Source organism: Mastomys coucha, unplaced genomic scaffold (genome assembly GCF_008632895.1).
Source record: "Mastomys coucha isolate ucsf_1 unplaced genomic scaffold, UCSF_Mcou_1 pScaffold20, whole genome shotgun sequence".
In the NCBI taxonomy this organism is placed as follows: Eukaryota; Metazoa; Chordata; class Mammalia; order Rodentia; family Muridae; genus Mastomys; species Mastomys coucha.
This window is the reverse complement of record NW_022196903.1, coordinates 136,286,373-136,303,443: the sequence shown is the minus strand read 5'-3', so window position 1 is coordinate 136,303,443 and position 17,071 is coordinate 136,286,373. Positions and strand designations below refer to the sequence as shown.

At 43.9% G+C, this 17,071-nt stretch overlaps 1 protein-coding gene across 8 annotated transcripts in view; it reads left to right on the top strand.

Moving 5' to 3' along the window:
- Positions 1 to 17,071, top strand: part of Recql (RecQ like helicase) — a 28,382-nt gene that overhangs the window by 6,204 nt on the left and 5,107 nt on the right. For 6 of the 8 annotated variants that reach the window (XM_031383800.1, XM_031383798.1, XM_031383797.1 and 3 more), the window contains exons 3-14: positions 2,452 to 2,649; positions 3,828 to 4,007; positions 5,864 to 5,970; positions 7,736 to 7,934; positions 11,323 to 11,489; positions 12,210 to 12,291; positions 12,995 to 13,143; positions 13,233 to 13,350; positions 14,002 to 14,140; positions 15,192 to 15,283; positions 16,159 to 16,378; positions 16,645 to 16,774. In XM_031383800.1, the coding sequence (XP_031239660.1) occupies positions 2,452 to 2,649; positions 3,828 to 4,007; positions 5,864 to 5,970; positions 7,736 to 7,934; positions 11,323 to 11,489; positions 12,210 to 12,291; positions 12,995 to 13,143; positions 13,233 to 13,350; positions 14,002 to 14,140; positions 15,192 to 15,283; positions 16,159 to 16,378; positions 16,645 to 16,774 (1,781 nt within the window). Of the gene's footprint in view, positions 1 to 2,451; positions 2,756 to 3,827; positions 4,008 to 5,863; positions 5,971 to 7,735; positions 7,935 to 11,322; positions 11,490 to 12,209; positions 12,292 to 12,994; positions 13,144 to 13,232; positions 13,351 to 14,001; positions 14,141 to 15,191; positions 15,284 to 16,158; positions 16,379 to 16,644; positions 16,775 to 17,071 lie in introns of those variants that run through there. The other 2 variants (XM_031383804.1, XM_031383803.1) reach the window with 2 other exon arrangements.

Genomic DNA, 17,071 nt, shown 5'->3' with positions numbered 1-17,071 from the left:
AGAGAGAGAGAGAGAGACTGTTGAAATGTCTTTTATGTCTTTTGTTATTCTCTCCGGGTAGCTACTTGTAAACATTAGAGGCGTGATCTGATCACTGTATCCCTGAACCTCATGCGCTATGCTTTACAGTAGACTGTGTGGACTATAGACGTGGTCCATAAGGCATTGTGTAAATGGAAGTGTAGTGGATTTCACGAAAGTATTTCGGGGAAGGTGAGCCCACGTGCAGTGTCTAACTGAGTGAGATACCTGCGTCACAGAAGGTTCCAGTGTCTTGTCAACTTGCTGCCAGTTATCTGGTCTTCCTCTTAAGAATGATGCTGCAGAGGCGACTCAGTGAGATGTGCTGTCTGTAAGGGGACTCTGACCACATTAGTCTGAGTGAGTGGATGCTGGTGCAGTAAGATGGGCAGCTGTCTGTAAGGGGACTCTGACCACATTAGCCTGAGCGAGTGGATGCTGGTGCAGTAAGATGGGCAGCTGTCTGTAAGGGGACTCTGACCACATTAGTCTGAGCGAGTGGATGCTGGTGCAGTAAGATGGGCAGCTGTCTGTAAGGGGACTCTGACCACATTAGCCTGAGCGAGTGGATGCTGGTGCAGTAAGATGGGCAGCTTGTTCTTGCTCTTGTACAAGAATGGGCTTGGCTGATATCCAGATGGCTTTGTCCATTTGATGAATTCGCATTTTTTTTTATTATTCTTAGTGGGCCTTCACAGAGGACACAAGTAATTTCACAGTCATGCCCATGTGGATTTCCTACACAGAGTTCCCCAGAGCCTATGTGTTTTTCTTCCTCAGTCTAAGCATAAGAGTCTAGATGTAAGGAACTCCCTGAGAGGTCACAATGTCATAAGGATGATGAGGGCAGCTAGGCTTGTAACCTTTGTCCTTTTCTTCATTCATCACTTGCTTGAGCTCACTCTCTCATAAGCCGCCTCCACTGTGGTCTGGGCAGTGTGCTTTATGAATTGATGTGCTCATGGTAGGAAGCACAGATAACACAGTCACTTAGTTTCTTAGAAGACTTGGGGCTAGCCACAGATGCTTTCAGAAAGAAGGTAATAAGCATCTACATAAAATGTGGGCAGCTAGGTATGGTGGCACACATCTGTAATTTCAGTATTAGAGAAGCTGAGTGAAGAGGATTATAAGTTCAGGGTCAGCCTGGGTATGTCAGTGAGACCCTTTCTCAGAATACAAAGAGGACTTGGTCTGTAGTTTAGGGGTGGAATGCTTGTGTGGTCTCCCTGAGGCCCTAGGTGCAGCACTGCAGAGATAAAATAACAATAACAACAGGAAGGTTGGATGGGTGATTGTGGGAGTTAGGTAGGTAGTGGTGCCTGGTTGGCTGTGACAGCAGTGAGGAAGGGAGATGGGTAGAGAACATGGGAAGGTAAGGATGTGCTCAGGCCTGCATGGGTGAGCTGTAGCCTGTAGGATTCGCTAGAACTCAGGAGGATTCATCTGATGCTCACCGGGACTTGCATCACTGTGCCACCGTCATTCCAGGGTGATGTACCCTGTTGTAGAGCCAAGACCTCAGTCACATAAATTTGCAAATGAACCTACCCCAAACTTCCAGGAACAGAGAGAGATTGCAGGAGGTGGCTTCTGACCCATGGGAACAAGGGGCACCAGCAGATCTCTGACATGAGGGAGATTCAGGAGCACCTGACCCCATGCCTGGCATCCCAGTGAGAACCTGGTGGCTGCCTCATTTCTTCCCTTCAGATCATAACCACAAGATTTGATCCAAGGAAGGGGCGGGCATTCAACTACACTGATTACTAAAGCACATGTGATACCATTAGCTTTAAAGTTTCCCTCATTTCCCTTGATTTGGTATCACAAAGAGCCTAACTATGAATTGATACTTAAGTCAGTATTTGACTTGAATAGTGGAACTGCATCCTGAGACTTCATAAGTTCATAGCCATGGTGTTGTAGAGCAGGTTACCACAGCACTGTTTGTCACTTCACACATTCCATCAGCTTGCTGGTGATGATTCGCAAGTTGTTATCATGCACTGTATCAGTCCAAACGTGGAGGTGTTGATGAGGTTTAGTCGCCAGGTGGCTTGCTTGCAGAGACTTAGGAGACTGTTAGATCAGTTCTGTATGACATGATGAGAATGGCAACTGTCATTTATTACACATTTAGCTTCTGACCGGGCCCATCAAGAACTCCCTGTTGAACCACTGAACTTCCCCAACAGTCCTTTGGTCTCAATGGATGCATATTACGGACATTTGGTAGAAGGCATTGAAGATTGGCTGATGTTTTGCTGAGATCATTTAGCTGGGAAACGGACTACTCCCAGGTCTCTGACTCTAGAACATGTTCTTAGCCCTCTGCTCTCCTACTTTTAGGCTTGTGATTTAGACAGAGGAATTTCCAGAAACCAATAGGGAACCTCACATTGTTTGTTCTGTCTCCCCTTTCCCCAGCTTTAACAGAGGAATTGGAATCCGTAGCCAGTGAGCTCCATGCAATTGACATCCAGATTCAAGAACTTAAAGAGAGGCAGCAAGAGCTCCTTCAGAGAAAGTCAGTCCTAACAAACAAAATCAAGCAGTTCTTGGAGGGCTCTGCTGCCGAGGCGAGTGGTGACTGCGATACGTCACCAGCTGCATGGAATAAAGAAGGTTTGCCACTCTCCTGCCTTCCAATCACTCATGGATCAGTGTGTACCAGGAGAGAAAGCTGTCTGGCACAGAGAACTTGCAGGCAGATATTCTTTATTCATGTGCTGTATGTAATATTTTATATGTAAACCTGAAATTTGGGACTATGTAAACCTGAATTTTATTTTCTCTGCATATGGTCTTAGTAGCAAACGTTAGTGTCAAAAAAAATGAATAGTATATCAGCTAAAATTTTAAGCATTAACTAAAACAAAAAGTTAGCCAAACTCTACCCAAACAGACCCTGCCCCTTGCTTTTTTTGCTTGGTTTTTTTTTTTTTTTCTTCTCTCTCTCTCTGAGACTCAATCTTTATCCCTGGCTGTTCTAAAACTCACATCAACCAGTTTGGCCTACAATTCACAGAGATCCTACTACTTCCTGGATGCCTGGATTAAATGCATGTGCTGCCACACTCAACCCAGAACAAACTATCCTTATCTTAAAGTCTTGAATGAAGGGCTAGAAGGACTCAGTGTTTAAGAGCACCGATTACTGGATTTGGTTCTCATTGCTTACATGGTGGCTCACAACCATCTGTAATTCCAGTTCTAGGGTATATAACACCTTGTTCTGTTTAGTCTCTGAAGCATCAAGCACTCACATGGAACACAGACATAAATGCAAGCAAACACCCATATAGACATACAAACAATTAAAAACTGTTGTACACAACATTTATTATTAACTTTAATGAAATATTTCAGGAAATTATAATTTTGTATATGTGTGGAGATTATTTTCAGTACTGGTCTCTAAATGCAAAATGTTTATACCCAGAGTCCAGAGTTTGATTAAGTTCATTCATGCTTAACATTTCAGCTCTGTGGACTCCTTGGTCAACACTGACTGTCCTTCCCATGCCTGGCTGAGCACTGCCCTCCTACATGCATGTTAATTTTTAGTATTGGCAAGTGTGTACATTAGGTTCTGATGTAATAACTATAAAACAGTCACTATGCTTTGTTTTAACAAATTACAAAATTATTATAAATGTTTTAATGGTTCATAAATATTAAAGGTTTTAATGTACCTTTGTGATTTGTATATATTCTGGTAGCTTTATGTGGAAAACGACCATTCACATCTCATTTACAGTCTTGATCCTTCTAATCTGTTTAGCTTATTTTTCTCTTTCTAGATTTTCCATGGTCCGGAAAGGTAAAGGATGTGTTGCAAAATGTTTTTAAATTGCAAAATTTCAGACCTCTGCAGCTGGAAACCGTCAATGTCACCATGGCAAGAAAGGATATCTTCCTTGTCATGCCCACGGGAGGAGGGAAGAGCTTATGCTACCAGCTGCCAGCACTGTGCTCGGACGGTATGTACAGTAAGAATGGTTGATGCTACTCGAACTCATGCCTCACCAGGCTGTTTTTGTCTACTTGTTTATCAGTAGCAGGTATTTACTACCATGGCTACGTGGGAGAAAGAGCTTATCTAAGGACGGAGAGAGAAATGGTGAAGTCGGGGTTGGGCATAGAGAGGTCACAGTGCTTACAGGCATTCAGGTAGGCTGCAGTGGGGAAAGCATGGGGTGAGATAGCTCTGGGCCAGGTGAGCTAGCCTGCCCTATGCAAATGCCTCTGAACCCACCAGAGTGAACTGTCCTCCCCAGTGGCATGGGAGAGAGGAGGGCTCTGAATGACACCTGAAGCCAAGAGGAGGAAGTTGCAGAAAGCTGAGGGATAGACTAGCACAGGACGATAATCCGGAGAGTGTGCTCTGGTTAGCCTAGGGATAGGAGAGGTGGGCAGGGCGTTAACCTCTGATGGCTGCTGGAGAAGGTCACACAAAACCAGGACCTGAAAGTTAGGTTAGAGGCTCGGGATAGTGATTGACCTTGGCTGTGAACTTAGGTAGAGTTGGTATGGATCCCAGACAGCAAACATCTTAGTGACTGGAAGCTGAGCTTGAGGGTGGGGTAGCCTGGCAGAGAATGGCTGCAGGAAAGGGGAGCAGTCCTCGTCTGTCTGACAGCGCTGTATCACACTGTCCTGGCTGATAGTTTATAGGGAACTGAAGTTTATCACTCAGTTCTGGAGCCCTTGGACGCCCAGACCAAGATGGCAGCAGATCCCATGTCCACAATGGACCTGTTCCTCAGATGTAGGCCTTGCCTACTGCATCCTCATATCATAGGGCCAGTCCCTTGATCCTCGTTTGCTGGGACACTACTGCGAGGCCTCACCCTTCCTGACTCACTCTCCTCCCCAAGGGCTATGCTCTTCACACCATCCCAGTGTGTATTAGGCTCCAACAAGGATTCAGACCACTGTAGGCATCTTGGTTTCTGACAGATGGGGACATGACCGTGTTTAAGTATATTGAGAGCCTGTCCCTAGTGAGGAAGAAGGTGAAAGTGTGGGAAAGAGAGCGTAACAGACAGGGCAGGAGTCCTATTAAGGTGGCAGCGTGAGTCAGTATATTTAAATCTGACTCTCCCAGCCCGGGGACTCTAAGGAACAGAGTGGAGTGGAACCGTGCACCATTTCAGCAGCTCGCACATGGAGAGTTCCTTCAGTCACTGCACTGCTCACTGCTTTGTCAGGCTGCCTATGGGATGTAAGCAGTGAAGGCCACATGTGCCTGGTACCATGAGCAGCACAGACAGCTCTGAATAATTTTTCCCTGATACAGGAGTTTATAGTACAAGGCCTGGTGTGTGTTATTTCATTGAGTTTCTCTATACTGGTTGTTAAAGAGAGTAACAAATTAAAAATAGTAAAATGTGTTTCTATAGGATTGAAGAAAGGTAGACATTTATGTTTTCTTTTAAGAAGTACTTACTATTTGAGTCTTTATGTGTGTGAGTGTACATCTGTGTCCACATGCCTGAGCTCAGAAGAGGCGTTGGATCTCCTGAAACTAGAGTTGTGGATGGTTGTGAGCAGCCATGTGCTGGGAACTGAATCCCGCTACAGTGTGAGACTCAGCACTTGACTGCCGACCCATCTTCCCAGCACAGTGGTTCTTCTTATATTTAGTTTACTTCCCTTACATTCATCTTATTTGGTCATTTGTTTTTCCCATCTCTCCTATTTCTTGAATTGATAAATCTGCATTGGCAACTGCGTGAATAATAGGCAGGGCCTGCACGTGCAGAAAGTGACCACTCAGCGCGCGTGGCGGGAGTGGAGAGGTGAGAGTAGGCTTTGCTTTGTTTTTCTCTTCTAGGTTTTACACTTGTGATTTGCCCACTCATCTCTCTTATGGAAGATCAGCTGATGGTTTTAAAACAGTTGGGAATTTCAGCTACTATGTTGAATGCTTCTAGCTCTAAGGTATGGGGGTGTGGTTTGGGTTTTCAGATGTAAACTCTTAACTGACGTGGGAGTCTCACCTGCATCTGAGTTGCCTGTAAGGTATAAACCCTAAATACTGTGTCAGGAGCCACAGGCTTCTGCTCACAGCCTAGTATTGGACACTGTCTGTTTTTGTATGTCCCATGAATTAACAATGCCTGTTTTTACTTATAAAGATAAAAACAAAAAACAAACAAACCTACAAACCATGAAAAGCACCAGTATTTTATGACACATAAAGTCATAGAGTTGGGTTCCGTGTCCATAGTAAACTTGTTGGGAAGCAGCAAGCCTTATTCTCTTAAATACTGCTTCAGTCCTAGAGCAGCTTGGAGCTTAGTGCTCATGGAGACTGCATTCCACATGACCGCCTTTCTCCTGTCTAGCACTTCAGAGGAAGCAGTAGCCAACGTTTTTTGTTATGTAGTATAAAAGCAAGGAGGGGCTGGGGAGATGGTTCAGTTTGTGGGTACAGTGCTTGCAGCATGAGGGCAACCTGAGTTTAACTAGAGACAAGACGCTCCCCAGAGCTTGCTGACCAGCTAGCCTGGCTTAATTGATGAGTGGCTTAGCGAGAGACTGTGCCTCAAAAAGATAAGGTGGGCATATAAAGGAAGAAAGTTCACTCTGACCTCTGATGTCGACTTCATGTAAACATGCACACATGTACATATACGTACACTACACACACAAAAAATAGCAAGGAAGAGCCTTTAACTGTGCAGTTAGTTTTAATACAGAAGATGAGTTACTAAGAACACACGTGTGTGTGGGGATGGACTCTCTTACCTTATCTGCAGGACAGACCACTTCCAGGCTGTTCCTTGTAAATTCTGTTAAAATACACAAATGGCTGCCATTCTCCATCTATACCCTTAGCCTCTTGATTTATTCATACAAACAAATCCCAGGCCTCATGTTTTCATTGTAAATTTTTAGTGTATAACTCTTACTGTTGTTTTCCCTTGTTACACTTATTTGTGTGTCAGTGGAGTAGCGCATGAACATGCCACAGTGCATGCAGAGGTGGAGGTCAGAAGACAACTTGCAGGAGTCACCCTCTCCTGCCACGTGGATCCTCCCCATGGATCCCCAAGGATCGAACTCAGGCTGTCGAGTTTGGCAGTAGGCTCCTTTGCCTGCTGAGCGATCTTGCTAGCCCTGTACATACCTCTAATAAGGAGAAAGCAAGCACAGAGCAGCACTTCTCATTCTGTTAAAAATATTAATACTTAAAATGTTTAATGCTAAGTGTACCCAAGAGGCTACATATTTAAATGGGTATTTGATAACTTCATTAAATTAGTGATAATTAAAACAGCTAAATAGTTTTGTTCATGGGTGTATAATTATAAATTTAATAAATGAACTTGTAAAACCTACCATTATGGCCACAGCTACTGTATTTGGTTCACATTTTGGGTTTTATTATTAACAATTTAAAATTATACACATTGTTTATTGGAGAATCTTGACAGATTCACGTTTCTTCCTCTTTTTTTGCCAAGTAACTGATTTTTATCTTCATCACTCTGGCTGTGAGTCACTAAGACACTGCTTGCACAGCTGCCACAGAGCTTACCCGGGGTTGGGGCATTAGTTTTAATGAGCCAACATCTCTTCTGGAAGAGCCCTGGGCTGTTGCCCTTCTGTTGCTTTTTAGTAATGAACACTCATTTTTGACTTAGTATCATGGTCCACCAACCTGACTCTACTCTGATAGTTTCTGTTTTGTCTTTAATAGGAACATGTAAAATGGGTGCATGCTGAAATGGTGAATAAAAACTCCCAGGTAAAGCTGATTTATGTCACTCCAGAGAAAATTGCAAAGAGCAAGATGTTCATGTCAAGACTGGAGAAAGCCTATGAAGCTGGGAGACTGACTGGAGTCGCAGTGGATGAAGTGCATTGCTGCAGTCAGTGGGGTCATGACTTCAGGCCTGGTATGGACGCTTGCACTGGAGATCATGTTCTCACTCAAGCTCAGCATGGTGGCAGGGCCTGCTCTGTTCAAACTGTCCAGTCATGGAGTGGGTACTCATCTGCTCTGCCTTCCATTCATTATTGCAGCATCTTGGCTATACATGCCTACTAGCCCATGTTACATCTCTAGTATTCCAGATCCCTTCTTGACTTTTTCCTAGTAATTGAGGAATTAGTAGGACTTTAAAGGTATTCTCATCTTTCTGGGTTTTCAGTATACCACCCAGCTCAGAGAAGCTGAAGTTTGATGAAACATTTTAGTAATACTTTAGCTGCCAACTGTCCTTGAAGAAGGTACTCAGAATTGTTTCATTAAAAAAAAAATGTTGGCTAGGGTGAATGACTGCCATGCAAATGTCTGGACCTGGGTTTGGATCCATGTGATGCTGAGTCCTGCACCTCAGCACTTTTGTGTGAAGGTGGGAGGGACTATCCCTGGAAGCTCGCAGGCCAGCCTGCCAGGCATATACAGCACAGTGGCAACAGCAAAAGAGATCATGCTTTAGAGTAAATGAGGAACCAACAACTAAGGTGGCCACTGACGGCTGCATGGACATGCCCACACATACGTCCTACAAACATGCAAGTACACACACACGTTATTAATTACAATGATTGTTGCTGTTTATTTTTTGAGACAGGGTCTCTATGTGGTCCAGGAACACAATACGTAGACCAGGCTGGCCTTGCACTCACAGAGATCTACTTGCTTTTGCCTCCCATGTGTGGGAATTAAAGATGTGTGCAACCACACCTGGCTATATTTTAAATTAAGAACTCCTAGTCCTTGACCTTGCCCACTCCTTCTGCGAGTTTTCACTATCAAGGACTTCCTAGGTCAGCCTGCTCATCTGCTGTGGGTCCCATGTTTCCCCCATGGGCTGTAGTCATTGTCTCTGCTGCATTTGCCCTGGACTGTCACCCTTCTGCCAGCCTGCATCAGGTGGTGGGTGGTCCCTTCCCTGCTGTCGACATGGCTGCACTGCTCTATACAGCAGATCAGCTTTCCATCCGTCAGCCAGTTATCCCTTTAGCTGGCCACAGTCCTTCCAGCAGGTTGTACCTGGCAGTACTTGATTTTTAGTTCCTTAGAGTGCTTTGCACTGGGTACCTCTTACTGTGACACTTTTCTTCTCCCTTGTTTACTGTCATGTAAGAAACACTATTGAATTTCTTACTTTCCAGTTTTTTTGTCTCTTTCATTTTTTCCTTAAATACCAGTGTTAGTTCTAGAGTTCTATTCCATCTGTCTTTATCTTTCTTTTCTTTACATTTCTTCAATGGCAGACAGATACACACACATACACACACACACACACACACACACACACACACATTTTTGGTTGTACCTTCTTAAATTTCAGCACTATTATCTTCAAAAAAAATTTTTTTAGATTGACTTATTGTATATGTGAGTGCTTTGCCTTTCTGTGTGTATGTTCACCTTATGTGAGCCTGGTGCCTGAGGAGGCCAGAAGAGAGTGTTGGTTCCCCTGGACTCGACTTAGCTACATGTGGGTCCTGAGAATGGAACCCAATTGAGCAAACCAATGATTTTATCTTATCCATATTGTCACCACAGTTCAGCACTGCAGTGTCTGATGTGGGCCTTGTAATGATTCCCTTCATCCAGTGTTTGCCTGTGTTAGCATAATCTGTGCAGTGCTAGCCAAGGTTCATTTCTGGAACATGAGCTTGTATATTCTTTGACTTGAGAGTTGTGTGATGACCCCTCGTATCTTATCAGATGGAGTCTGCCTTCTTAGAACCACCTGCTTCTATTGCTCATAGCTCCATGGAAGTCTGCTTTCTTATGAGTATCTCAGCGAAAATGCTGGCAGAAATCAGAGGTACTGTGGAAGTGACAGGATTTATGTAAGTTGATTATAAGACAGACTCTGCACAGCTGCAGGAAGAACTGGCATAGGGAACTCTGGAGGGGAAAGCTGGAGGGTGACCTCGGAGCACTTTCCTGAGCACCTCAGGAGGACAAACCAGAGCTGAGAGGGCCACACAGGGTATCAAGGGGCTCGCAGTGGGGAAGCTCATGGAGGGCCCTCTGTGGAGCCATGACCTCTACATAACATCTGTGGAGCCTGCTAAGGTTCTAGCAGAGCCAGTGTTCATTGTCAATGCTTGCAGTTGGAAGAGAATGAGTTTGGCTAGAACTTGTCAGGAAAATGTTCAAAGACAAGCAGCACTTGGTACTGGACATGTAAGGAATTCTGGGAAATAGAATTCTGGAATGGATTGGATAGTAGGTTGGACAGTCATACCCTGTGATCTGGCTCCCCTGAATGGCATGCTGGGTAATTTCCGCAGTGACTGGTACTGTGTGCTATGCTCCTTCTTGACCCAGTTAGTGAACTTGTGTGTATTCTTCCAGACCTGATACCAATGCCATCTCTGAAATCTACAGCTCCCCAGGCAGTCACGTTCTCCTCAGTGGTCACAGGCCTCTCTCTTGCACCTAGCATTTCCTATCACATTTCGTTTTTCAGTTTCTTCCAAGCATTTTAAGTAGTGAAGGGGAATGGAGGACCACTCTTGTCATAATTGGATGCATGCGTGTGGCAGGTGCGAGTCTGAATGGAGTCTCCGAAGCAGGTTCTTCCCCAAAGCCGTGGCCTTACCACTGCTTGTCTTCTGCTCTGAACTGAAACTCTTGAATGGTAGTAGGATTGCTGAGTATCACACAGATGATTGATGGCTTCTTGTAGCTGTTTGCAATAGAGTCAAGTACTCTTTCTCGCTGTCTTTTGAGTCCGTTGTCTAACAAGTATACCACAATGCATAGCTTGACAACATGCCTGGTGTCCCTTCCTGCATGACCTTTTCTGGGGCGATCACTGCTATTTACCCCAGATAGAGAAGGCAAGGACAGAAGAACAGTTCTACACAAGTCCAGCTTGGTAAAGGGATGGGATCGTCATTACGTACAGGTGAGCAGGTGACTCGTGAGTGCTGGAGTCCTAGGGAGAACTTACCGGCGTTGCACTACTGGAGCGCCTCCCTTCTCCCACTAATTGCTTACTTACATAACCTCAGAGAGACGCCTTTTCAGTCACGTGAATCTCTTGAGCCTGAATGGCCTGCCAGGAGTGTTTCAGTCAAGAGGAAGAAGCTGCATAATACCTGCTTTCAACAGGGAATTAATGCGACCTCTATCATGAACATCATTTCTGAAGAGAAGTGCAGCAAAGCCCCTGAGTTCAGGAAATGGCAGGCTTTCCAATTTAGTTCTCTTCGCCTGCAGGTAAAGTGAGGTGGCTGCCATTCAGCGGTGCTGTTGAGGATCTGCCTTACTCTCTCTCTGAGGGACAGACAGACCATTGTCTTCTTTTTCAGATTATAAGGCACTTGGCATCTTGAAGCGCCAGTTTCCCAACACCTCTATGATTGGGCTGACTGCAACAGCAACCAACCATGTTTTGAAGGATGCACAGAAAATCCTGTGTGTGGAAAAATGTTTGACTTTTACAGCATCTTTCAACCGACCAAATCTTTATTATGAGGTACACAGAGGTTATACTTCTTCATTGTGTTTATGACATAATAACTTAGTATAAACAGCTTTAATGTCATGAAGTAATTATTAGAACACTAATACATTGGTACCTTAGTTTATCTATGTTTTATATAACATAATCCACATTAGGCTAAATAGAAAACAATACTGTGTTAATGATACTGTCTTTTACATACACTATGAGCAAGTAGGGTATATTTGCTAAATTATTTCTTGCATAGGATTGAGAGCAAGGAGGGGTGAAACCAAGAGCCCTACTGATATTTGTGTAACTAAGTAATAGAAATATAAATACACTCTAATGAGTTTGCTAGTATTTCCCATGTGGATTTTATCTGATATATATGCTTGAAGGTAAAATATCCCAGTGGCTTTCCGAATTCCTTTTAAGCTGTTTTAAGGACAGATTTAATCTTTGCATTTTCATTGCATCCATACTGTGCTTCATGTTTCTATAAAAGCATCAAACAATAGAAAGGCCCCCATCTTCACAAGTTACCTGCTGTTTCTGCGCCTCCTCATCTCAGATTAGGATCTAAAAACCAAGGAGAGAGGCTAGATAGAGGCTGGGATGAGTCAGATGGGTGAGTCTTGAGAAGCCAGGAAGAGACACTACCCAAGAGGGAAGCACACCATAGAGATTGTTAGCAGGTACAACTTGGATGGCCCTGGTGAGTCTACTTTTTAATGAGACAGCTTTTTGTAGGTTCGGCAGAAGCCTTCAAGTGCTGAAGACTTTACTGAGGACATTGTAAAGCTAATTAACGGACGGTACAAAGGACAATCAGGTAATGCTACAAGCAAATCAACTGGGGGAAGATTTTCATAGAGTTTATGAAATCACATGATCCCTCCAGTGCTACATGACACCAGAAAATGAGCTCATTTTCACTTGGTCTAGGAGGCTCTGTGTGACATTCCTGTCATGGTTGGAGTGAAAGTTTCCTCCTATGGAGTAGAGGGCAATGCTAAGCATTGTTGACAATTTAGTATCTTGTTGTCTCCCTCACTGAGTGAGCCGCAATATTCTGAAGATACCAGGCACAGTACATACAGGAAGGGCACTGTGCATACTTAGCAAAGTGGGGAGCATCTGTTTGTTGCAGCAGTGACTGAAGCCTGCGATCCCTTCAGTCCTCTAGGGTGTTAGGAGAGTAATGGTAGCCCGGGAAAAGGAATTCCGAGTCAAGTAACTGAGAGAGGCTGCAGCTCTTTGTCCCTCCTGGAGGGCATGCCTACACCCTTGGGCTATGGCTGCTCCTGGAGATGGAAAGTTTAACCACACCAGGGCACATTATTCAGACCCAGTCTTCATATCACTGTACGGAATTTACATCAGTTTAAGAAGTGCTATGTAGTAGGGATAAAGTTGCAGAGAGAACCCTAGCCTGTGACTCAGGGCTCATTTCTATTTCTGACAAGCTGTATATCAAACCTTGGATTATACCCAACAATAAGTATGTGCTAATACTTGGCCATATTTTACTACAGGAATCATATACTGTTTTTCTCAGAAAGACTCTGAACAAATTACCATTAGTTTACAAAAGTTGGGAATTCATGCAGGCACTTACCATGCCAATATGGAACCAGAAGATAAGACAAAGGTTCATACACAGTGGTCAGCCAATGAACTTCAGGTTAAGTATATGTAGTTTTTGAAAGCCTAATTTACCTTTAAAAGTATTTAAATGACTTAATTAACTGATGAAATATTAACACATTTTAGGTGGTAGTGGCAACAGTCGCATTTGGCATGGGAATTGATAAGCCAGACGTGAGGTTTGTCATCCATCATTCAATGAGCAAATCCATGGAGAATTACTATCAAGAGAGTGGGCGTGCTGGTATGTAGGTTTCCAATCCAGAAGTAATCTCAGAGGATGTGTTTAAGAATCCTAAGGGTTTTTTTTGTTTTTTTTTTTGTTTGTTTTTGTTTTTTTTTTTTTTGCTTTTTTTGAGACAGGGTTTCTCTGTGTAGCCCTGGCTGTCCTGGAACTCACTCTGTAGACCAGGCTGGCCTGGAACTCAGAAATCCACCTGCCTCTGCCTCTCACGTGCTGGGATTAAAGGCATGCACCACCACCGCCCAGTGAATCGTGAATTTTTAATACTTGTTTTTAGGTACTAATTTTTAAAACAAGTCTTCTTAAAAATCTGATTTATACTTATTTTAACACAGTCTGTTGGGATGTTAAAAATTGTTTCTCATGTGTTATAAGATAGGATGTTGATGTCTGCCATTGGAATTCTTAGTAGATTCACATGTACAACCAAAATAAGTGAACTACTCATGGATATTCTTTTTTCTATATTAACAAGCTGGTTTTTGATGAGCCTCTTTGTAGTCATTTAACCCCAGGGTAGCTCTTGAAGATTAACTTCACATGTAAAAACTTCTAGCTGTATTGTGAAATTCTGTCAGCCAGTTGACATATTTTTGCATGTTCTGGATCTTTAAAAGCAATGATGCAATCCCTAGATTCCTCAAAGCACAGGTCGCGATGACTCGAGAGCAGACTGTATTCTCTATTATGGCTTTGGAGACATATTCAGGATCAGCTCGATGGTGGTCATGGAGAATGTGGGACAGCAGAAGCTGTATGAGATGGTGTCATACTGCCAGAATATCAGCAAGTGAGCCCCTGCCTCCCTGTAATGTGTCATATGTTGTGTAGCAGTTGAATACACTGCTGGTAGTTCTGAAGAACACTGTAGACGTCTACAGTGGGACAGCCCTGGAACCCTGACTGCCTTCACGTAAGAAAAGACAGTGTTTGTCTTTGAGGTGATCCTCAAGGCCAGACTGTTGAAGGTTATGAGTGAAGCCTTTTTAGTGATTGTGGGAAGGCGTTCAGGAAGACAGGCGCTTCGGACTGAAGTTCAGACAAATCCATTCATCCTAGCTATGAGTCACTGAATAATCCAGGGTGGAGTCAAGTTTCTTATTAGGAAATACATGGCAGTCTCTGCTTATAGCACTCAGCTCCCGGGAGGCCCTGGGGCCAGGGCCATCCTGTGCCTTTTACCTGTCACACACAGAAGAGCTCAGAAGCGTTGGAGTAAGCAGTGACCTGCCGGTGATGAAATGGTATTTGCTTTCCAACTGATGCCTAAGCAGTCAAAGGAAAGAAGCAGCTGACAGTTCTTTAAAGGACCAGGGGACGTCTATGAAGACTGTTGTCAGAGTTAGCCTAAAATAAAAGAAACTACTTCATCATGAAATGTTCTCCTCAAAGAGAGACAGATAACTTCTGAAGTAGTGGTTGTCAATACATTGCTGGTAGAGTAGGAGCCACTTGAGACTCCTTGGATGGGTCCACTGTAGTCACGGGTCCTTAAGTGGCAGAAGGAGTAGAGAGGTCAGTCTGTGAGAGAAGACCGAGCTCACAGCTGATAGCTCTGAAGGTGGGCGGAGCCAGGAACCAAGGAGTATGGGCAGCTCTTCAAAGTATAAAGGGCACCGATACTAGGAACTTCAGAAACATCTAGCCTGACATCACCTTTACTTTGACATCAAGATTTTTTTTTGTTTCACAATAGTGAGATAATACACTTGTGTGGTCCTAGTCACTACATCCATGGGATTATTACAGCAGCAGTAGAAAACCAGCAGGGTATGTATGTACTGTGAAGCAGAGTCTGAAAACTTGGCCAGATGAGTAACTTTTCTCTCGTGTGTCTGCAGGTGTCGCCGTGTGTTAATAGCACAGCATTTCGATGAAGTGTGGAATGCAGATGCCTGTAACAAAATGTGTGACAACTGCTGTAAAGATGTTTGTAAGTTTGTTTGTTGTTTGAGACTCTTGAGAAGCTAAATGCAGTAAGGGCTTCATGTGGAAGGTTAGACCTTCCAAACACATTGAAAAGACAAACTGATAAGAATTTTCCAGATTCAAAAGTGATACAAATCATTGAAAAGAAAAGTATGTCAAATGTGTATGTCACATTTTATATTGCTATACTGGGGGCAACACATTTATAAAGAAGTAAGTTAGAATTCCTCTAAAGAGAAATACTGTTACATAAGGAAAGACAAATCTCTAGTACTCCATAGTCTTTGTTCTTGGTCAGTGGCTTATCACAGTACAGGAACCCATGTCCTGTGTGGTGTTCTTGAGAAGCTGGGCTGACCAGGGTTCCCATGCTTCAGTGCATGGTCTCTGAACTTTTAACTTGACAGCTACGGATGCTGATTTACTAGTTGAGAAGTCTACCTGACAGAGACCAAACTGACATGAATCCAATGTGTAAGTCAGGATGCTAAGTCTAGTATGTGGGGACTTGTACTTAGAATGCTCTCTTGGAGCCCAGACCGGCTTTCATAGTATGTGTGATGAGCAGAATCAGATAAGAAAGTGAAGAGCACTTTGTCCTGCAGCGCTCACCTCCCAGTGACATCTGGCAGACACTTGTTACTGGAGCACACTTTGTTCTTTGATAGTCAAGTCATTTTCTTTACATTACCACAATCCCTACATGTGTTTTAGGAACAGAATTTGATCTGGTGATAAAGCCTTGAACACCCTGGCCTTAATTTTGAGCACATTGAAAGTGTGTGTAAGGGTCCCATAGTGCTGACTGAGCCAGCTTAACCGGAGGTGGCCTCCTGCCCTCACTTTGGGATCCCAGTTGTCCATCATGTCTCCTTGCAGCGTTTGAGAAAAAGAATGTAACACAGCACTGCCGAGACCTCATCAAGATTCTGAAGCAGGCTGAAGGACTCAATGAAAAGCTGACCCCACTGAAGCTGATTGATGCTTGGATGGGAAAGGGAGCAGCCAAGTTCAGAGTGGCGGGCGTTGGTGCCCCGGTCCTTCCCAGAGAAGACCTGGAGAAAATCATCGCACATGCTCTCCTGCAGCAGTATCTCAAGTACACAGCTCTTTTGTCTTCTGTGTCTTCCTGTTGGTTCCACTGTAACTGGAGCAGAGTGAACTGCCTTACAGTGATTTGATGTGAAGGAAACAGTTTACCTAAGTCTTAGGCCTAATCACAAAGTCAAAAAAGTTAAAAACAAAACAAAAAACCCCAACCTGTTTCCTTTAAGGAACACTATTTGTGCTGCTCTAGTGTTTTCCATATCAGTTTTAAATGTTTTCTGTGACCTCTTCAAGTTTCTGTGGCTCTTTTTTTTCCAGAGAAGACTACAGCTTCACGGCTTACGCCACCATCTCGTATCTGAAGGTGGGACCCAGAGCTAGTCTTCTGAACAACGAAGCCCATGCTGTGACTATGCAAGTGAAGAGGCCCGCACCGAGCACCGCTAGGGTAACTGGCATTCATTTTCAGTGTGTGCCTCCTTTTCTGTCGTTCTTTACTAGGCTTGGTTAGACACAGTGTCAGTTTTCTTCCTACGTTTTGATATTGGACAGATAAGAATGCAGGGCTTTAGTCTGACTGGCCCAGTGGGGAGTGGGGAGTGGGGGAGGGCAGGGCTGTAACTACATGGAATGTGAGGACTGCAGATTAAAGTCTTAATCCCACGAGCCACTTCCCTCAGAATACTGGGTGGGATCTGTTCTGGTTAAGAAGTCTCTGCTTAAGTTCTGGTTAAGAGTCTGTTAC